Raw genomic sequence first — 23,654 nt, 5'->3', positions numbered from 1 at the left:
TCAAGGCAACTGCATCATCTCAGGATTAATCGTATCATGGCTGGGAGGAATGGTTTGCTAACTGACGATGAGCTCGGATGAATGTGTGCATAAGAGGGAGCATGTTGCTGTGGAAGAATTTCCAGGCTGAGTTAGCATCAGGGGCAGCAGCTATAAGAGGCCAGCGTTGACGTGTGATGACTGCTTACAGTTCCTGCCAGTCAGCCTGAGTGAACTGCCAGACTCGCTGACACTAAAGCTGTTCTCTGACAAATCTGGATGAGCCTGGTCTGTTCTCATCTGAACCCCTGCAGGGTACCTAGATTCAAATTCCATATGTGCTTGTTCTTTGTCTAAAAATGCCCTTGTATATTTCATGCAATGGTACACTGATGTCTGTCGACCAATGATTTTGTCCTGCACACAATTGACGTACAAGTTCCTCCATGAGCCTTAGATCTATAAAAAATGAATGAATGAATAAATAAATAAATATATAAAACCTATCTCCATGCGCCATATTCCTCCAAGGTCTCCCTCTATTTTGCCTCTATACCCTGCTTGTTGGTGTTTTTCCCTGACCCCCATCTCTTTCTACTGTGAATTTTGTTATGTTATGTCTTGGTCCTTTCTGTGGTCTAGCTCCTATATGAGCCTCAACTCTGTATCCCAAAAAAACATCCTGTACACTGCCACTTTGGGTAGTGGATCGCATGTTATTGTCCTTATGTGGACACATCTTCCATTCACACCTGCCTTATAGACTTCTAACACTAATGGACAGCCCTCCCCATTGTGTGGTGGTTGTGTCAAAAATAACTGAAAAGTGTCTGATTTTTTTTGTACATCGTAAGTGTTTGTCTCTCCCTTAGCTTATGGTCCATTTTATTTGTTTTCTGCTTTGTGATGCATGTTATACATGTGAATGTGGTGATGGATATATATGTAGCATTTTACACCAACACGTGAACAAGAGCACGTGGGTAGAAACAAAGTACAACAGTACTTTGACAAAACCATTAATAATGCTGCTGCTAACTACACCACCATTGTAGCAAGATATATCCCTTGACTCAATTAAAAACAATAAATGCATCATGACAATAATTTTGATGTTTTTTTCACAATCACAAACAATAAAGCCAATGATGTGTGTCCTTAAGTTTCAGGTGAAATTTCTCATTTGAAAAAAAAACAAATCTGACAATGACCGAGTGAACTGAACGTCAAGAAGAGATTATCAGGACACAATTATACAATAACAAAATAAATGGCGAACAATTATAAAATATGTGATCAAAGTCTTCCCTGCCTTGTCCTCCATTGGCAAAATGTCAGTGGAAATTTTCATTGATGATGATAAAATTTATCATCAAATTAATTGATATAATTTTTATTGATTGCATTGCCCCTTTGGTAATTATATATTTTGGGTAGCAGCTTGCTTTTTGATACAAGTAAGAGCTGACAAATACACATACCAAAGGAAACCACAAACATGAGGTTCGCAATTGGCAAAGGGATGGAATTCCCCATGTCCGCCTGTCACTGTGCCCTCATTCCTGAGAGCGGTTCACGCTTGGCAGGTGGCGTCACTGCAGAGCAGAGACTGGAATAGCACACGTGGACAGCTGTGGATTCGCTTCAGGAATTTGGTAAGGGCACGCGTCTGGGGAAAGGATGCATACTTGAGAACATGAGTTTGTGCTCTACAAGGTGCAAATGGCCAAAAAGGATATTTTTTTCAGTAGATAGGAAGAGTTAACTGAGTCAGAAGCAGCAGATACTTCTTCACTTGATGATTCTGTTCGTATCAAATTTACCTCTTCATTTGGTGTTTATCATCATATCTGCATTTCACTTCCTGCTCAATCCAATTTGATTTGAAGGCCTCACTTAAGTCTGAGGTTATGTAAATAATATTGGTGATAGTTCAATGCAGAAGCAAGTGTCTAAGACTGATACTTAAAATTCTGAGCCCTCACCCTTCACTTTTGAGGCCATTGTCTTTGCAAAGGTATCATCACAGAGGCCCAAATAATAACATGATTCTGCAACTGCAGCATTTCAAACAAGCACACACTCCTTGAGGCATTTCGATCTTGCAATAACCAGTGACATGAAACTGCAATATCTAAACTCAAAGTTGGTTGCAAAAGAAAAATATTATGACGTTGTAATTCCATAGCCTACGATTAAATTAACCCTCTCTCGACAGAGTGAAGATATGAAGCTGTACAACCTTTTTGCTCATCCCCTTCACCCACATGTTGTTATTTCAATGGCAACAGGGGATTGAACTAAAGACCCAAAGATCTGAAGCCATCCACCTTAACCATTAAGCCAATAGCAGGTCTATACCATTAAATGTCAGTGTGTGTCAGTCAGTCCATCATCCATCCATCCATTGGGACCATACTCTGTACAGAGCGTTGATGCTGCCAAAGTAGTCTCTTTGGTTATTGGACACAATCCTGGACAGGTCGCCACTCCGACACCGGATACCAGCAAGCTGTCACTCATTTTGCTGACCTCAGGATGACAGGCAGAGTCGACCCCACCTGGTATTAATTCAACAGCTCTCTCTCTCTCTCCCTCCTTCTCCTCCCTCCCTCCCCCTCCCCTCTCTCCCCCTCCTCACCCCCCCCATTAATATCATTTCTAGGAAATTTTGTGCCAGAAATAATATTGGGTAAAGATGAAGCAACGTGTTTGTGGGACATACTAGTGACGGAACCAATACCCTGGGCATTGGTCGTGACTGGTTGGATACACCGTTGGCAAAGACAGTCCTTCCCATTGAAGGTCACCCGGTCTCCGGCTGGGAAGGGCCGCCTGTAAGACAAGAGGGGAGGGATGGCCACATGATTTGAGTCAATTGCAGTAGTTCTAATGTCAGGCCATCTGTGAAACGAAAGAGGTGGAATGGCCATGCGATTTGAGTCAATTGCAGTCACTCTAACAGTCGGCAGACAAAGAGCAATGCAAACTGACACAGGTCGGGCTACGTCGGACTTCACAGAGGCACGTTTGTTAGTGTATTTGAGCACACAGATGCACCACTGTGCAATTCAATGGAGACTTTTGCCAATCCACTGTTTGCCACTTTTGAGTGGGTTGCGAGTGAAGGGAAAGGCTGAAGAGGAAAGGGTGATGAGGAGGGTGGGGTGGAAGGAAGTGGAAACAGTGCAATGCCAACATAAATATAATACTCCTTGCTCTCATGCAATGGCACACAATGCATGTGGTGTGATAAAGTGCATTCGAGAATGTTCAAGAAAACAAAACTGAGTGATTTCCATGTTAGTTCTTCGTTATCATCCTCTAATTTTTTTTTTAAAAAGGAAAATTAAAGGTGCATGCTTGTTCCATAAGTGGTGAAGGTTTATTTCTAAACAAAGGGATTACTTAGATGTCCATGTCTTAAGTGAACCAAGGGCCTTCTGCCACGGCATGAGGCCTAATGACGCAAGACTCATTGCGAAATACAATGGGATAGCTGACCATATTATGCTTCCTTAACAATAATGATCGCCAAAATAAACCAACGGTGCTAAGGGAATCAGTTTTTGCATTCATGGCATGTGCGAGTCGAGGAAACAAGAGGTGATCCAGTTCTACAAAAGAAAGAGATCTTCAGTTTATTGTTGTAATAAATCTATAAACTTAGGCAATGAATATACAGTGATCCCTCGATATAAATAAGGGTTAAGTTCCTTAAAATCTCTCCGTTAGGTGAATTTCTGTATATCGAATGTAATTATCCCATATATTCCCATGATACAAGTGGAGCGAGGTTCCTACAGAACAAAATCATAACTCCACGAAGTAAAAAAAACATTAACATATTAATGCAACAAACTTTATTAAAATACTATGTCTCAAGACTTAGGGGTGGCAGGCTCATCCATATCCTCTAAATAGGGGACAGATTGAGGCGTGGCAGGCTTGGGGTAGCAGGTTGAGGTTTGGCAGGCTTGGTGGCTCCATTCCAGGAAGTACCAGCCCATCATCTTTCTTATGCATGTAAGCTTGTCTGCTTTGCACATTGCTTGTTTTCCTTGTATCATTTCCTGCAGCAGTTGATTGAATCATTGGTTTGCCTGACAGCTTTGAGGCCAATCTCTCTCTCTGCAAGGATTGTTGTCAGTGTAGAACTGGAGTCCAGCTTCTATGAGACTGAAAGCTTCTGACATCTGCTGCGTCGCTTTCCAGAAATCTTAAGCAAGGGTGAAGCACCTTATAGTCTTGAACAATTGTGAAAACCGAAGGAGCATAAATTACACAGACCACCGACCACGAGGGGAAGTGATGTATGGGGGCGTCGTATGAAATGCAGTTACCCTAGGAGATAGATGGCTTTAATCAGAATTTTGGGTAAGGATGGTTTGATAGGCCTAGTTTATGTAAAAAAAGGGTGCTGAATCCCCCAAAAAGCAGTCTTATTGACCCCACTCAAGACAAAATAACCATTTTAACCCCTTTTTGACCAAATATCACCATATTTGGTCAAATTACGTTGGGTAGGTGGGTTTAATCAGAATTTTAGGTAAGGCTGATTTGACAAGCCCACTTTATGTAAAAAAAGGGTGCTGATTCCCAATAAAACCGTCTTATTGACCTCAATCAAGACAAAATGACAATCTTAACCCTTTTTGGCCAAATATTCCCTTATTCCATCAAATAGTGGGTTTAATCAGAACTTTAGGTAAAGATGATTTGACAAGCCTATTTTCGGTAAAAGAGGGTACTGATTACCAAAAAAGTAGTCTTATTGACCCTATGTAAGACAAAATAACTATTTTTGACCAGTTTTTGGCCAAATATGAATAGGCCCCAGTGTTGAATATTGTTCTGGGAAATATCAATGTTTCAAATATTGATATTTGCAAGCTTTCCATTTACCCTTTCAATTTACCACATTCAATTAGTCATTTCCATTATCATCATCATCACTGTCTTCTTCATCCTCTGAATCATCATCAGTAATACAATCATTGTCATCATCATCCTCATCTCCATCTGTGACATCTTCTGGTTCCATGGTTTTAGAAAGAATAGTTGGCATCTGACTGCCGGTAAACCAGAGTGGTACAAAATCTCCGTTGACCTCTTTCCAGTCATGATCTGTGGGTTGAATGTTCTCTGGTGGATCTCTTAGATGTGCGTGCTTCCAGAGATATGCCACGTAATTGCACCGTGCCAATTTTTGCATCAGAACATTTTTGCAGGGTGGGAGCATGCCTGCATCAGGTCCCTTTATTTTCTCCAATGGACTGTCTGGATCTGTCGGTTTGTATTTCTGTAGGAAGATTTTCAACCTGGCGTCATTCATAGATGATAATGCTCCCTGACCATAGAGTGAACACACATATCTTTCTACAAGGCTGTCGTCATCATCAAAGGCGGTTGTCTCTCCGAGCATGCTGATGCCTTCGAGATGGAGAGCACTCTTCTGAGTTTTCTTCAATGGGTTCACCTTTCCCTTCCTGAAGAAGGGTGACATGTAGTCGCATCCTGTCAGAGCATGATAACCCGGTAGTGCCTGGCAAACAACTGGGCCGAGGTGGTTTGCTAGCGCAGTAATATGGACATACCTTCTAGTGTTATCACTCGAATGTCCAAGGTCCATCCACACATTGGCCTCGAGTGGTCTTGAATGATACAGGAGAATGACCATGATATCAGTGTCTGTTGCACGGACAACAACATTCTGTCCTGGTATTGCTTTTGACAGCATGCTGAGATGATATACTCGGCTGGTATCTGCCTCCACGTGTGAGCATTCGTACTCTGGTGCCTCATTGTGTTCTACATTTCCTGACAGAGATGCTGTATACTGAAGACACTGCTCCTCATGTGAAACAACAACAGCCTTTTGTTTTATGGTTGGTGCATAATGGTTATGTTTACATTCTTCCATGAAGAACTTAATAAGTGCAGTTTTGAAATTTGTTGATCTCAAGGCATGTCTGAAATCTTTCGGACGTAACTGGTCTGCACCTGTGATGTGAAATGATCCATCATTTGCACCTCTTGCCTGTTGCTCAACACTCTTTATGCTTTTCACATAACTGTCACAGACAAAGTGCACTTTCCTTGCCTTTCGACTGCATATGATCTTCAGGACCAGCTCTGCTACATTCCCAAATCTGAGAGGCAAGTCAGAGGGCAGTGACTGGATTATGAACATGGCATCATAAATGACCGTATCAACTGTTGTTGGCTCTTTGTGTGTAATTTAATCAAATCTTCGAGGTGTTTGGAGAGTGTGTACTTTGGTGTCTTCTTCACTGTGCCAAAAATACTGGCCAAAGAGAGGGGAACCGGGGTTAGTGGAAAGGAAAACACCTTTGCAAGCTCAATCTTTCTGGTACAAGCAAGATAGACTAGTCTGCCCAGCAGGTCCCGTGTTGTCTTCAGCTCAACAACCTTTTCATCTTTACCTCGTATTTTGCTCTTGATAGCAACACTGGCAAAGTTTCTCACTTTTCTTCTTTTCAGTGGTTTTTCAAACCTTGAAGAATCCTTCAAGCATTCCTGGAGGAACTCATCTTTCCACTTCTCCCCCAAAGCAAAGAGATTTTGCATGTCCTCTTTTACTTCATCTGGCAATTTCTTGCCATCTGCTAGACAGTACAAATTGGTGTCTTCGATCAGGGAGTTACCAAAGGGATTCATTGTAGTGTCAATCATTTTAGAAATACTTTCCAAGTCTCTTTGAAATTTCTCCACTTTTGACTTTCGTAGTTCATGGCTTAGATTGGTATCCTTGTTTAAAGCTGCTTTTTCAAACAGATGTCTGACTATGGTGCTTCTAGCTGATCTAGTAACTGTCCACCGCCTGGTTGCGCCTTGACTTTGATGGAAAGCAGTGATTCCAGTTTGTCGCGAGGCTGCATCTATATTGATCGTACTCTCTAGTGCTTGATCCACTGGTTGTCTGGCAAAGGAATTGGATGACAATCTTACTGATAAACCACCTTGTTCAAGTTGTTGCGTAATGCCAGGATGGGTGCTGTCCATGTTCAACAGTCTGAGATAGTATAAGCACATGTAACGTGCATAATTGTGACGATTTGCAGCAAAGTAAATGTCTATCATTTTCCCAAGTAAGAAGATGAAAAGATTCACATCATTTGTTCGCACAGCTCGACTGAAACATGTCAATGGTTCAATGTAGTTTCAACCGTGTCAATGTAGTTTCTCCAGAACTTTGCATTAACACCATGTTTTCCAGCTCTAGTATCATCGCACAAACTTTCATAAGTCATCATGAATACCTTGTATCCACTTGTCTCCTCCAAATCTTTCATCCGTTCAGGGGATGGTGATGCTTGAACAGTCTTCAGGGCTTCAACCAAACGTCCATAGCTCTCATTTGTCTCTTTCAGTTGCAAGAACAAATCTATATGCTTGCTCCGCATAGCAGTTGCTAACACCTTCAGAACATCCAAACGCGGACCAATAGAAATTGACCAAATATCGTCATAATTTGACCGGAAAGGGTTAAAATGGTCATTGCGTCTCGAGCGAGGTCAACAAGACCGCTTTTTTGGAATCGGCACACTCTTTTACCTAAAATAGGCTTGTCAAATCATTCTTACCCAAAATTCTGATTAAACCCACCTACCCAAAATAATTTGACTGAATATGGTCATATATGGGCAAAAAGGGTTCAAATGGTCATTTTGTCTTGAGTAGGGTCAATAAGACTGCTTTTTTTGGATTCAGCACCCTTTTTTACATAAAGTAGGCCTGTCAAACCATCCTTACCCAAAATTCTGATTAAAGCCATCTGTCTCTTGGAATAAGTGACAAACGGCCAAGTATGAAATGTGCTTTAAAGGTGAATAAAACATCATTAAAAACAACAACATGAATTCATAAATGATTATATTTCTTCTAAAATATGTTTATATTTTTGGAAATGCAAAATTTCCTTTGTAATGCTTCTTTCTTTGGGATGTCAAAATTTAATCAAAATTACTATTTTCCATTCTAGAAAGTTTCTGGATATTGAATATCCCTAAAATCAAGGGATTGCATCCATCCATTGGGACAACACTCTGTGTTGGTGCTGCCAAAGTGGTCTCCTGAGCTATTGGGCACAATCCTGGACAGGTCACCACTCCAATACAAGACACTCAAATAGCTCAATCGTTCCAGCAAGCAGGTACTCATTTCGCCAACCTCAGAAGGATGGCAGGTTGAGTCAACACCACCTGGTATTAATTCAGCAGCCAAGCAAGACTTGCACTTTGGACCTTAGGATCCCAAGCCCACCACCCTAACCATTAAACCAACATCAGGCATATGCATCAAGGGATTACTGTACAGTATATAGATTCAGTTGGGAAAAATAGAGCAATCAGGCATTAAATTACAATTGCACAAAATGTTTTAGAAAGTGATCATATGAGAATTCAAAATCCAGTGAAAACAAATACAGCACAGAGCTCTCAACAAGGGCAAACTGTCAAGGTATGGTGTTATGGTAGCTACAACCATCATCGAGGTATCATTCAGTGAGGCAGGGATTGATTGAATTTGCAATTCAGATGGAATATAAACATTTAGCTGGAGCACGTTCGTATTTTCAATTTCAAAGCACAGCATGTACAGACCTACACAGATACACCAAATTCCTTCTTGAGGAGTTGGAAGGGGGAGGTTTTTTGGCACAAATTATTTATGAACCTATGAACCAGCTGGCCCGGCCAGACATTTATTTGACTGAAGGTGGCAAAATTTTAGAGTTCGGCCAGGGTTCCACCGATAGCTCACCTCCTCTTAACAATTGACACCGTGATATCTAACATTCACCAACGAATGCTGGCAGACGGGTCACCCAGTTTAACGTTCAGCTAATGGACGGCGGACATAATGCTGAATTCCCCTGCAAGCAAAACAGTTTTGAGTCAGGCTGAGATTCAAACCCAGGATAGATCTCTCAAAGGTAAGTTCACTACCTCTGTTTACCATCCTGTCCGACTATCTGCCAATAATAATAGTCCTTCCCTTAATCCCTCTTCAAAAACAGAAAATAGTCCAGGTATTGCCTTCAGGCTAAAAGGAGGGAAGTTCTGTTGTCACCTGTAAATAATACAATCCTTGACATATAAGTGTTATTTGCTTCACTATTTACATTGACAACAATACGAAAAACATTTCCTTTCAAAGGAAATTTTCCACTGATCTTTACTTTTTTCTTGAGATTGTTGCATGTTCAATAGTATATCTGAAGAGAGTAGACCTTTGGGCTGGATTGCTGTCAAAGTTTGAAAAGCTTTTCATTTCAAAGTTGGTCTCCAAAGTCAGCCACCAACTGGGCATCCTCCGTCATGCAAAGTCTTTCCTAGGCGCACCTGAGCTCCTATCCACCTACAAGGCTTTCATCTGCATCTGCAACTGCTCTCCCCTCTGCGTTGGTGCCCTTGCCTCACACTTTAGTCAGCTTGATGCCGTAGAAGCCAAGGCTTTCAAGATCATTGGAATCTCTCGCGATGAAGCTGAGTCTGTGGGCCGATCACCTCGCCATCGCAGACAGATCTGTGGTCTCTCTGTCCTCTTCCGCTTCCTTTCTGGTCTTGCACCTTCTGCCCTCTCCATGCTTTATCCCCTTCCCAGGTATGTAGAGGATGCACGTAAACCACCAGAAAACCTCAGCTAATCAAACTGACAAAATCCAGAACCACTGCTCATCTCCACTCATTTGTTCCTCTTTTCTCCAGCTTCTGGAACCAATGTCCACATTCCCTTCAATCTCATTCTTCCCTACAGGTTTTCAAGACAGCTGTTCAACACCATCTCAAATCATCCCCCGTCCAAAATCATGATATTTCTACAGCCGTTAAACCACAGCTCCACCCTGCCATAATTTTGCTTCTGTATCCATCTTGTCCACCCGTTGCATTTTCCCTACCCCTCATTGTTACCCGCATCCCTTGTTTGTCCATCTTGGTCTATTTTCTCCTTCTCCTCCTGCTGTTATTTTTGTTATGTTGCATCCTGGTCTGTTCTGTGTTCTCGCTCTTCCATGAGCCTTGACTATGTATACGAAAAAAGTTTCACATTTATTCCATAGGACATCCTACGAATTAGCTACGATCATGCAAATGTTCTCAAAATGATGTGTGCAGCATCAATAATTAGGTTTCATTTTTAACATTTTTTGTACATAGGTGGTTCAAGGATGATGCGGAATCTTTGATGTAGATAAAGTAAAAACTACAACAGCATTCAGGAGAGCACATACCTCCACCAGACTGAACAGTTTATGTTGTGTATCCCACTGATAGGCCGGATCTGCATCCGGACCTCATAATCTCGGTCCACCTTCAGTGCTGGAGGTAATAAGGGTTTTTTAATGCTGACCATTTTCATAGTGATATTGTCTATCCTGAGCCAGCTATATCAAAACAGTCTTGGGAAAACCATTATGGTGGCCAATACAGTTATATGTGCTGTGGAACATCTATATGATCATTAAGTTTGTTGTGAAAGAGAAGGTCAAAGCAGCCAAAATCCAGAGGTCAAAACAAAATGGCTGTGAATTGCTGAGTCATCTTGAGCATCCTCGCTTGCAACGAACTGCTGTCACTCATTCAATCGTTAAACGTGTCAAACAGCTAACTTAGGAGAATTTCCAGATGGACTATATGTATTGTAGCGTGGAAACAATCAATCATTCTTACTTTAAATTCAATAAATCCGAATGCAAGATGGATATCAAAGGACCTGAACACTCTATTAAACCTCAAAGGACCTCGGTGCTCGAATGGAAACGGGTTGAGTAATTTTAAATATCCCCCATACAGGACTGCAGATTTGTCATCTTGTGATTTTCACCTCTTACACCACTCAAACAATGCCTATGTGAGTGGTGTTGAGTTCATGAATGCTGAAGACATCAAAGCACGTGTCCCATAATGGCTGCATGCCTGTCCCATTCTATGCAGATGGTATCAAACATCAATGGGACAAGTTTGTACGTGTAGGCAAGGGAACACCTTGAGAAATGGTTGAAGTATAGAATCAACTATACCTTGTATATTCCTTTGCTGAAACAAAAGTCCATGTCAACGTTGAATCACCCTCATTGATTGCTTTTAAGTGTTTCAGTTCCTATAAAAATAAAAATAAAAATAAAAATAAAATTCAGGTCACTGAAGAGCATCAAGTGAAACCTGTTACACAAAGGTCAGGCAGAACACTCGGGTAAACTAACAGTTCCATCGGAATGTTGAAATTCCAGAGAGTGGAGATATGTGGAGTGTAAACACATGTTGGCTGCTGTAAGGCTGATGGCAATGGATTTGCTGCAGATGTTGGGTGGAGTGTGTTTGGCCAAAGCAGCCACTGTTTGCAGGAAATATAAAGTAGAATTTTTTAAAACAAATAGATCGTCACCATACTGTATTATTTCTAATGCATGCGAAACAGATTCCGGCATACGTTCTATAGCAACTGGCTGCAGGTTTCAATATATTCTGTGGGTGGCAGACATCTACATCAATCAGTGTTGACTTGCACAACAAACCCAAACAAAGTTAATTTTCAAATCCCAAATCTTGCTTTGTGAGAGAGCAAGATTAATCTACTAGCATCTTTTTGTAAGGCAACAAAGGAATATCCATGAGCCAGACATATCACGCCATCTCTTATAATCGCCTTAATAACGCAATCAATCGGCAGATTCCAACGAGCCATACTCTGAGGCAAAGTATTCATGGGCGATTGAAGCATTCTGCGACATTCACTAACAAAATCAACATCGGCCTACACTTTTGCAAACCCTGCGATCATTTTATTGGAGTGTAAGCTTAATAAAGGAGGAACCTTTATCCATAACTATCATGGCCAGCATTGTGTGGGGATGATGTTGTTCAACCATTATACTGTGCTCCCTTTTCAAACACTACCACTATGGAATGAAGAATTAGTGCTTCTGGTGTAGGCTGGTGTACATCTGAGTTGGCAGACAGGTATAACAATGGACAAAATCAACAGGACATTGATTGAGGTATGCTCACCGCCATGGGAAGCAAGGAGAAGCTGATGTTTCAGATGTTTCATCCTTCCTTCCCATGGCAATTAGCATACCTCGATCGACATCTTGTTGATTTCATCCATTCAACCAATGGTTTCACTTTTCGATTCCTACTCCATACACGAAAGCCTATTAAACCCAACAAGCAATGCCTGTGTAATTAACCGCACAAGGCAAGCCACATAATGGGAATCCTCTGTCATTCTGAGACATTACTTCACACCTCCAACTCACAACCTACAAGGCCCCTGTCCATAGCTCAATGGAGTACTGCCCTCCATTTTTTTGCTATGCCACAGCAACACATCTGTCTCTCCTGGTGTTATTACCAAAGCTGGCATGAAGCAGTGTAGAGCTGATTGTAAGTAGTGTATAGCTGCATGGGCTCATCATATTCTCCACGCATCAAATGCACACAAGATGACATCTGGTTCATATTTCCCACAGACCCTTCTTCTTACATCTTTACATACCCCACAACAGCAATCCACAATAACACCAGTCATACTAATAACAATCGATATACAATGGAGGGAAGGTATGTTGTACTGTATATAGGTATGTTCTATGTTTTATGTACTCCTCCGAGGATTTGATCCTCGGAAGCTTAAACTTCACGGGATTAATGAGGGCACCCTGAAGTTGTGCCTTTGCAATTTTGGGAGCGATCAAGGCAGCGGCCTGTTGCCTATACACCACCCAAATAAAGGAATGTGTCAGAAGAATGAGTGGCACGCTTGGAACAAGATCACCCATATAACAGGTAATCTGGTAGTAATAATAATAATAATAATAATAATAATAATAATAAATAATACAGCTTGTGAAAAAGGATATAGGAAGGGTTTTTTCAACTCTTGCTTTGCGATTCTGAGCACAATCTTTTTTTTAAAGCTTTTTTGGGGAACGTTGAATAACAGGTGCAATGGCAACCATATAAAACTGATGGATCAAACGGAACAGTTCAAAGTTAAACCTGCCACCAACGCTTCTCATAAAAACTGACGATTTTGGAATGATCTTTGAGAAAAAGATGAACGAAACAAAAATATTTTGGATGAAGTTATCTCTGTCGTTGCTTTGTTATATGCCGCCATTTTGTCTGAATCTCGGTGTAACTTGCCCACTGAGCACACGGCAAATTTGATTGGTCAAGACGGTGTACAATTTTTCCCAAGTACTGCTAAACTGAAAGATTTTGGAAGTGCCATCAAGGCAATTTGTGTTCTACAGTGTTCGAATATACAATTTAATCATTGGAATAAAATAAAGGTTTTAAAGGCCGTTGAAAAAAAAACAAAAATAAAAACATAGCATTGAATACGAAGTTTACCACCACTGATATACCTTCTTTTACACCATCTTATTTAACATGTTAAATTGGTGACTTGTAGCTGTAGAAATGCAGAGTGCAGAAAAGGTAGTCCTCCTTTGATACCAGCCGGAGCTCGAGAGTTGTAGTGACAACACTTCCTGCAGGGGTCCATATAACAGCTGTATCAAATCTTGCTCCAATATCCTCTGGTTGATGTCTGAGGTCAGGAGCAATAACTCATCTGGATAGGTCTCCATGGTATTGTGACGTCCAGGGGTGAACTGAAGCTGGAAATTTTACTGCTGGAGTTAATCTGACCAACTGTACAAATGGATGGTTTGTGTTTTGTGCCTGATGTGGACATTAAAGCCATGATTGCCTGGTACTCCATTTTGAGGAAAACACCTCCGGCCGTTTCGTACATGTGCCAGTGTTTCTCTACCCAGAAGCACGGCAACGCCTCTCTTGATGTCACGCAGAGTATTTCTGCTTAGTAGGGAACAAAGCACGGGATGCAAAAACTTTGCGTTTCTCCACGCCATCCTGTATCTGCGACAGGAAATCTCCAATGCCATAGCTGAGACATCACAGGCGACAAAGGTGGTGCTGTTGATGTCAGAATTAGCTAAAAGTGGAGCTGTAGTGAGTTGCATTTTCAGTTTGTGTCCCACTACTTAACAGGCAAGGATCCAGTCCCAGTAGGCCTCTTTCTTAAAAAGATGATGCAATGGTGAAGTGGTGATTGAGTGCTGTGGCAAGAACTGCAAGTCGGTGGTCATGCTGATGAAGGAGGTGAGCAAAGGGGCAGATTTCAGCCCAAGAATGCATGTAATTGCTTCCACATTTGACTGATGATCCCACCTCAAAAACCACAATCCTCAACCTCCCAACCCCATGTCTTCATCCTCCACTTCCCAATCCAAAAGCATTAATCCCCTCTCCACTACAAGTATTTAAAACCCCTCCCCACTACATCTCCTCAAACCCACCCCTCCCCCAAAGCCTCAACTCCTCCTCAAACGTCTGTCCCATCTTTGCTCCCCCCCTCCCCCCACACCCCAACACCTGGTCCTCAACCTCTGCCTCACAAACCCAAATTTCTCCCTCCCTCTGCCAGCCCGAAGGCATCAATTCCCTCCTCACTCCAAGTCTTCAAAACCCATCCCTTTCCCACCAGAACTCAACTCTCCCCTCTCAACCCCCACCAAAAGTCGTTAACCTTCCAACTCCGTTCCATCTTTGCTCCATCACCGACTTCATAGAAACAGCTCCTACATGCCATGGCCCATCACGGTCACTGAGCCAACTCACAATCCCACGAGATGTGGAAAAGATATGTGATGTGAGCAGGTTCATTGTGCCTATATGAACAACTCAAAACCAATCACCTTCTTTCTGATGCATATGTACACATCTTGAAAATTAAATAATGACCTCGGACAAAGACCTTTATTATGACATGGGTTTAAGCTCTTCTTGAGAGATGTATGTATGAATGTTTCATCTTAAAATAATCTAAAATGGCTGGGCCAATCTCCACCAAATTTTGCAAATGTGCTCAGGGTACATAACGTTTTGTGTACAAAATAATCCCCTCTTACCTCTTCACTCCCAGGTGAGAATAAGGAGACGACTTGCGATTTTCACCTGTATACGGAGAATATGGCAAATGGTTTTACCACTGACCCATGCTGGAGGGAATGGGTCATGACACCCATTTTTTCACTCCTGGAAGAAACTGGTCTAGCTATTACGAAAAGAAGATGTGTCCATCTGTCTGTCATGTGAAAAGAAGCAACACCTTGAGCATGGAAGGGGTAAAAACACCATATTTCGCTCACGGCGAGAGTTGGAATTACTATTAGAACTAGAGAGTTCATAGAACATGATACCCAGCACAGTGATCAAGTACTGTATGTATGGTACTTCAATTTCAATTAAACATTGATTTTGAAGATCGATTTAAAAAAAATCCAGAAGATTAGCACTACTGAAGCAGTCTTATACACCACCCTTATACACTGTAACAAGACGACGTTGAGTCACAGTTTATGAGATGGAGACTTTATTGATCACAACACAGCGTCAATCGGCATCACACATAACAACATCGGCGGACTCTTCTTCACTCCGATACTGCACCCTGTTACATGCCACATATCAAAGTGTAGCATGGTTCTTGGAAGTTTTATGAAGGTGATTTATGTTCTGCAGTGTTCTAGTATATACATTAATTCAATTTAAACAGGGAATAAAGACATTAAATGTCATGGCCCCTGTTGTTTTAGTAATTTTGCTGTGTTGAGTGAAAGGACCAGCCCATATTTATTAACAACTAAAATGGCTGCCAGTCCACCAATCAGCCATCGTTGATCAGATTGCAAAATAAAGTTAGGTGCAATGTATGCCATCATGTACTGTGCTTGTCCCAGGTTTGAACAAAATCGGACCATGCATGTCCGAGAAATGTTTTGGGAAACATTTAAGTAACAAAATGGCCACCAGTCAGCCATCTTGGATCTGATCTCAAAAAACAAAGACGTGCATATGGAAGCCATCACTCATTATCTGTGTGCCAAGGTTGAAGAATATCGGTAAATGCATGTCCGACAAATGGTTGAGGACGTGTACGACACTGGGTTAGTTTTTGTTACATTGTGTTTTTACAACTAAAATGGCCGCTAGTCGGGCATCTTTGATCACATCATGAAAAAAAAATTATGTGCGTATGTATACCATCATGTGTTGTTTTTCTGCCAAGTACGAATAATATCAGTCCATACATGTCTGAGATATAAGCCTGGTGTTGGCGCAGTGGTTAGGGTAGTGGCTTGGGATCCAAAAGGTCCTGAGTTCAAGCCCCGTTGGGCCACTGAATTAATACACCAGGGGGTTGACTCAGCCTGTCATCCTTCCGAGGTCGGCAAAGTGAGTACCAGTATACTGGGCCGGTGTATACCCTGGTTAAAATAGGTGTACCATATCCCTGCGTCGTAAGAGGCGACCAGGGTTGCGTCAGGAAGGGCATCCGGCATAAAACATGTGCCAAATAACTATGTGGATCATACGGATGATCCGCTGTGACGACCCCGAACGGGAGCAGCCGAAAGAAGAAGAAGAAGAGACATGTCTGAGATATGGGTGCGGACGCATGCATGGACACGACAATCAAGACCAAATCCATAAGCCCCATTTCAGATGAAGTCCAACAGGGGAAAATAAAGGTTTAAAGAGGTTTAGAGGCGTAAAAATAAATTAATTCTGGGTTTTACCGTAGTTTATTGAGCGTCTATTACATCACACTTTCTAACACGTTACATCAGTTATCTGTGCTGTTGTTTGTGTCCTTTATAATGACTTTAAAAACAGTAAGTTTCCTGTTTGGAATGATTTTCAATTTTGTTTGACTGCCAGGCCGGCAGACAGAGTCAAAATATTATCTCACTCCACTCTGCGCATTTGCAATCGGGACAAATTCAGAGCCAAAGTACTGTTAAACGGCAAACTTGTCTTCCTATTAATAAATCAATTTGTGTTCAAAATATAACATTCCATTTAAATAAGTTGTTCCTCGATCATAAACTGACGATCATACATTGGTAAGATGGACAGATGGACGAACAGGCACAAACCAATTGCTTAACCCCGCTTTTGAAAAAAATTATTTGAAGATCGTGATCGACACCCATATTGTGACTCATGTAACTGTTGCTGCATTTTTGAAAGCATTGTTAAGTCAACTGAAAAAAGTCAATTGTTCAAGCAGAAATAACATGCCAAACAAATTTCTCTCCTAAAAACACGTTAAATATCCCGTTGTGATGCTCGTAATGCAATATTGTTTGGATCCTCCTCACCTGCATACAGCGCAGACGAAACACCGTGGGTGATACGTCTTTCCCAGTGCGGTAACCACCTCTCCCTCGACAAACTCCCCACAGCCTGTGCAACACGTGCCATACTGCCGCTGGTAGTCTAATGTGCAAAGGTAGTCTCCATTTTTCATGAAGAATCCATTTTGTGCCAAATCACAGCTGCATACTGAGTTTTGGGAGTGCCAGAGGAGGGGGGGAACATTGGAGGAGGAGGAGGAACTGGAAATTAGGAAATTGTAGTCACACTGGACAACAAAAGCATGCAATAACAATGATAATATTTATCATTAACCATACATGGTATTTTTTTTCAATGATATGTGGCGTTTCATCTTGCAGTGATTCCTGTATGCTTGGGATTTCATTTAGAACCATATATTAAAAGGTTCTCACACTGATGCACGTGTTTAGAGAAATGAAGAATGGAGACTATTTTTGTGTCTTCTAATGTCAGCTCCTTAATATCTGATTAATCATCTGACTTAAGCTTTCATTCAACTTCAAACTTTTCAAACTAAAGTCTACACAAACGGGTGACTTGTAAAAAGGTTGTGGTCGTTGGATGTTAGAAATTGCAACATTTTGAAAAGTTACTTTTGAATCGATGTACAACAATTGAATACTTTCAAAAATATCACAATGCAACATTTATAATATTCTACTTCAATCAAAAAAATATATATATTTTTAAATACTACTTCAGGATTGGTATATGAGTAACACTCATGGTGAACAGAATAATAAGTGTAATTGCAAACTTAAAAAAAAAAATTTAAACTTGTAATCATTCAGAGTGTACAAATCCTATAAGTACAGACACTAATCTACCTTTCTTTTACAGGTGAGTCAATTCACTGCATCGGCTCAGCTTACAAGCAAAGAAAGGAATGTGAATGGTTTGCAGCTTTGACCTAATTCTGTACAGCCTGATGCTTTCTCTGAGTTCCCTCGTCGTACCCAATGGCATCTAAATTTGAGCTTCACATCCATTTTACTTTGTATACAAAGTGTTGGTGCATGGAAAAGTGAGGTGACGGAGGGTAGAATGCAAGTTACTGGTATTGGGGCAGTAAGACAACATGGTGATGCAATAAGGCGATGAATGACCAGGAGAAAAGAAGAGGGAAAGAAACATAATAACCTCTAAGTCAAGAGTGGAAGGGGGAGGGTGGGGGGAGGGGGGAGGTTGGGAGAATTGTTGCAAAATCATCAAAAAAATCACCAAAATCAAAAAAGACAAATTATTATTTGTCAATACATTTTAGTGATTGGACTCTTGATCTACTTTGTTATTCTGTTGTATAAATCTGCTTCTGCATAATTATTTTCATTCTTAGATTTTCTTTAACACAAACACAGGCATGATAGGGAAAATACATTCTCGATCATTGGTTTGGAAAATACCAGACAATTGATACAAGAACATATATATATATATATATATATATATATATATATATATATATATATATATATATATATATATATATATATATATATATATACTTCTGTAAAAAGTAAATCACACACAAGCAAAACACCAAATGTTTCGACACAAAGTCAAAAGTACCTATTGGGACTTGGAAAACAGGACAACTAATTTTAAGGAAGAGCACTAGAGGCAACCTTATTTGAAATGGATATTATAGGCATGAATGAAACAAATTTGAATGAAGGTGGTGAGGGTTACCTTACAAAGGGTTACAGAATAATCAATTCAATAATGATACACACAGAGAAGGTGTTGCTCTTGTTTATCTGGAAATGCCTGGAGAGCTGTAAAGAGTTCTACTTTGTCATTTTGTTGTAGAAATGTTTATTTTGTTCTACTTTGAAGAGTTATCAGTCGTTCTTCTGGACTGAAACAAATCAAAATGAACGAAGATTAGACCCAGTCACTGTCATCCAGATTTAGGCTCAAATGTCAGGTGCAGATAATGATGTCATCGGTGCATTTTATGACAATCTACAAGCATAAATTTCCCACACCTCACTTCATGGTTTCTTAATGACCATGGGAGATTGCAATGTTGAAGTCAGCCAAGGCAAAACTGAGTGGGAAGCTGTAATTGACAAAGAGGCATAGGTACAAGGAACAAAGAAGTGTGGGGACTTCTACAGTTTTGTGCCATGAACAAATTTCACATCACAAACATGATACTCAATCATAAGCATTGTCTGAAGGAAACATGGATCTCTTACGATGACTCAGTTAAAAATTTGATCGACTTCATCCTTGTGTGGCAGCATTGGACGTTAAAGCATACTCAACTGCAGAGTATATTGGAGCCTGGACAAGGATTCAGACTCTCGTGCAGTAATAGGTACTATCAGGATAAAACTAGCTGCAATGAAAAGAAACAAGAATTCCAGAAAGGTATTCATATGTTGAAGCACTCACACCAGGCACAGTGGTGAAACAGTGAAAAACAAACATTAGAGGTTGGTTTGCACCTTTACTGCCATTAGAAGACAAGAATAAAAAAATTATAAAATTCGACATCCGGCTCTGGATTCGCATCTTCACCAAAATCAAATCCATTCGTCCTCGTCACATACCCAACCTGTCCACCAAGCTTTGTCTGTATCCGCCAACAAATTTTCGATATATCACGCAATCTCGTTTTTCACAGCATCTCTCAATGGTGAAGAATCACTAATAAATGAAAAAAAATTATCGTATCCGGATTCAGATCTTCACCAAAATTGAAACATTTTTCCTTGTTGCACATCCAAGCCATGCACAAAGTTATGTCTGAATCTGTCCACAACTTTTTGAGATATCATGCTATATATCGTTTTTGGCTTGATCTCCCAATGGTGAAGAATCGCTGAAAAATTCTTATCCAGATTTCAATCTTCACCAAAAATGTGCGACACTGTTTTTGGCTGGTCACCCACATACACAAAAAAATTCAGAACGATTGCTTGAAAACTGTTGACAAAAATCATGTGACAGACAAACAGATACGACAGATCAACGTATTGACAAAATTATTTTGCCAAGTAACAAGGAGTTGATACTCTAGGTCCCTCACCTTTTGGTTGGGTTGAGGAAGAGATCTGTGCAATATGAAAGATAAATAATCGACGGGATTGAAATATAACGTACACAAGCCAAGTTGCAGAGATGGTTGCCATGGCAACATAATTCAACCAATCTCAGCCGTAATCTAATTAGGCTGAGATAATGTCATGAGGAATAGACATCTGCAAAAATGAAAGCTAAATGTCGGTCGGTCAGTCGGTCAGTCTGACGGAACTCATTTTAATGTCCCCCGTCTCTGACCTTGTCGGAGGGGTGGGGGGGGCAAAAAACAAACAAACAAACATGGGTGAAAAATAACCTCTGTCTACCTTCGGTGGCAGAAGTAAAGAGGAAGTAGCAGAGCTTCGTCATTATGAACATGTAACCCAAGTAAGAGTTTTATTCAGAAAGAATAAATAAATCTCGAGGAAAGAACTTCCCACCCAAGACATCCACTATGTTATGCCTCAAGTTGACCTGATAAGTGATGACGAGAAGCTTTTAAAAGTGACACTTTTTTGTACACAAAAGATGGAAGGATAATTTCCAACAGCTCCCGAATCACGAGAACAGTGTCAGCCAAGAAGTGCTAGGAGGATTCAAAACGGTTGAAATTGAAGATAAAGAACACAAATTATAAATGAAGAACTGGCTCTGTTGTACGGATGCTCGGTGATGATCCAACTAAACTGCAAAAAAATCATCGTATCACTCCAGAAGAAGGGGATCCATCAGACTGCAACAACTACTGGGGAACCAGCCTAACGTCTTCCGGGGAATGTTCTCTGCATGATTATTTCCAAGAACATGGGGGGAAAGGACTGAAGAGATGATATCAGGATCCCAAGTAGGCTTTAGGCCAGTTCGCTCTGCCATTGATCAAATCTTCACTCTTTGTCGAATTATGGAAAGACACTTGGAGTACAATACACCTCTTCATTGCAAGATTGTAGCTTTCAAAAAAAGCCCTTCACATTGTTATGGCCATTGGCTCATGAATCTATAGCAAGTAAGTAAATCAGATAGGCTTATTCCCAACAACAAATGAGCATGCGATCTCAACCCAAAATCCCACCATTCTACATCAATTTGGGTGTAATGAGATCACGCTTGTGAAAGCATGCATAAGACCAGTGTGACCACTCCTTGGCTTTTTTTCACAAGATCTTGGCTATTCGTTGTTCACCTTGGCGTCTTGGTGTTCTATAGGTTTTATTGATGTATAGGTTTTCTATTATCATCGCTTTTCCGAAACCTTGTGAATTCTTGACTTTTTTCATTGGCTCACCTTGACATTTATGAAAATGAGGAGTGGTCACACTGCATAAGACAGAGCACACACGCGGGATGTTGCATCGATACGTGCATCATTCATCAGAAGGACGTTGTACCGGGAGGACACGTCTGCCAGCACTGGTTGTTGGTGAATGTTAAAAATCCCACGGTGTCTTTTGCGAAGATTTTGCAAGTTATCACCGCCACCATGAACTAATTACATATTACTGTTCCCTTACGAGGAACTTCAACACAGAAGGAAGTCATTAGGCCCAACGAAGCCTGTGCTAACATTGCCAACTTGTGATTGTCTGTCCTCTATCCTTTCAAATGCTGAGCATCAAGTAAGGAAGCAGGACGTACCATTTTTACCCCACGCACATGAAGCAACGAGTGAGGATGAGCAATTGGTTCACTCATGTCTGTCTGTCCTCCACCATTCTGTCTACAAATTCTGTCTACAGTGTATGATGGAGGACCAACTTGATTTCAATTGAATGTTATATTTTGAACACAAAACGGAACATGAATCGGAAAACAAACGTGTAGATTTGCTGTGATTTGGCTCTGAATTTGTCCCAATCGCACTTGCACAGAGAGGAGTGAGATAATCTTTTTACTTTGTCTGCCTGTCTGGCAGTCAGACAATTGAAAATCATTCCAAGCAGGAAACTTAATGTTTTTAAGGATGTCATAAAGGACACAAACAACAGGCAAAGTAAAAAAATGTAATGTAACGTATAAAAGATGCTGTATCAACTGCGGTAAACTTCTGGAATTAATTATTTTCTACGACCATAAAAATCTTTATTTTATTTCAATTGATTTATATACTTGAACACTGTAGAACACAAGTCACCTTGTTAGTACTTTCAAAACTATTCCGTTTGGCAGTACTTGAACAAAATCTTACGGTACTTTACGTCATTACGACCAATCAAATTTGCCACTCGTAAACCCTGCTCTTCACCTTGTTTCTCAAGACAGCATGGGGTAATGTGTTCTATGAACTCTCTAGTTAGTCTTTGCTATGACTCTGCCAGGGTTTGAACAACCGACCTCCCAGAATCAGACTGGACATTCTAACTATTCCTGCCGCCTTCAGTCAAACATCAGGCCTGACCAGCAGATTTGTGAAAGTTTTGGGCCAAAAACTTTTTGTGACCAACGTGGTAATAATTTCTTGTTCAGCGAACGAGTCACATCTCCACCAGAATGTCGAGATACCTTCAATAAACCGCCAATGAGTGCGCAACAAAACAGCAAGTAACTTCCACGACATTTCGTCACCCAGGTCATTCCTGCTGTTCATACCCATCATGTAAAGCATGGTAATTGAGCAGGTTTCCCTCACGGGTCAAGTTGAACTCCTTTTCCCCAAAGTGTGTACGATCATATTTCTTGGGAGTTGTACATTTGTTGGCAGATCTGACTGAATTGTTAGGAGCAATTGGGAACCGTTAATGATAGGGGCAATTAACCAAAATAATTAAAAAGTTAAGTGGATAATCTATATACAGTGCAGTAAAACAAAATGGAAACGAAAAACACAGTCTGGCCGTCCGTCCGTGAAGCCATGTGACTGTATATCTATTAATCACGTACTGTTTGAATGTCAGTTTCACCCTGACTTCACACACATACGTCTATTAATTATGTACTAATGGAATGTATCTTTCAACCCTTTAGACTGACGAGACCCCTTCAACCGTTGAAGACCCTTTAACACCCCAAGACCATTAAGACACTAAAAGACCCATAAGACCTTCAAAACTTCAAATAACTCAAGGACCCCAAAGAGCGAAAAGACCCAGAGGACCCAAAACACACAAAATACAGTGAAAACCCTGAAGACCCAAAAGAGCCAAGGATCGAAAAGACTCAAAATAGCCCAGACCCCAAAAATTCAGATAACCCAAAAGACCCAGATGAGCCAAAAGTCTCGGAGGACCCAAAAGACCATGAAGACCCAAAATACCATGAAGACCCAAATAACCCCAAGGATCCAAAAGACACAGATAACCCAAAAGGCTCCCAAGACCCTTTAGGACCCCTTTTACCTTAAAGACCCTTAAGACCCATTTTACCTTTAAGACCCTTTCAACACTTTAGACACCTTTAAATCCCTTC

General features: G+C 40.8%; 1 protein-coding gene across 8 annotated transcripts in view; it reads right to left on the bottom strand.

Moving 5' to 3' along the window:
* The window catches only part of LOC147015434 (actin-binding LIM protein 1-like), a 283,326-nt gene that overhangs the window by 97,038 nt on the left and 162,634 nt on the right, over nt 1-23,654 (bottom strand). For all 8 annotated transcript variants that reach the window (XM_085850179.1, XM_085850183.1, XM_085850185.1 and 5 more), the window contains 2 exons: nt 17,204-17,387; nt 2,705-2,814 (listed from right to left, as the gene is read on the bottom strand). In XM_085850179.1, coding sequence (XP_085706305.1) covers nt 2,705-2,814; nt 17,204-17,387 — 294 coding nt within the window. The remainder of the gene's footprint in view (nt 1-2,704; nt 2,815-17,203; nt 17,388-23,654) is intronic.

Source organism: Eptatretus burgeri, chromosome 12, assembly GCF_056783735.1.
Source record: "Eptatretus burgeri isolate ZD-2024b chromosome 12, Ebu_testis_v1, whole genome shotgun sequence".
NCBI classification, from domain to species: domain Eukaryota; kingdom Metazoa; phylum Chordata; class Myxini; order Myxiniformes; family Myxinidae; genus Eptatretus; species Eptatretus burgeri.
Note: the sequence above shows the minus strand (reverse complement) of the source record. Positions and strands in the feature narration are given on the sequence as shown.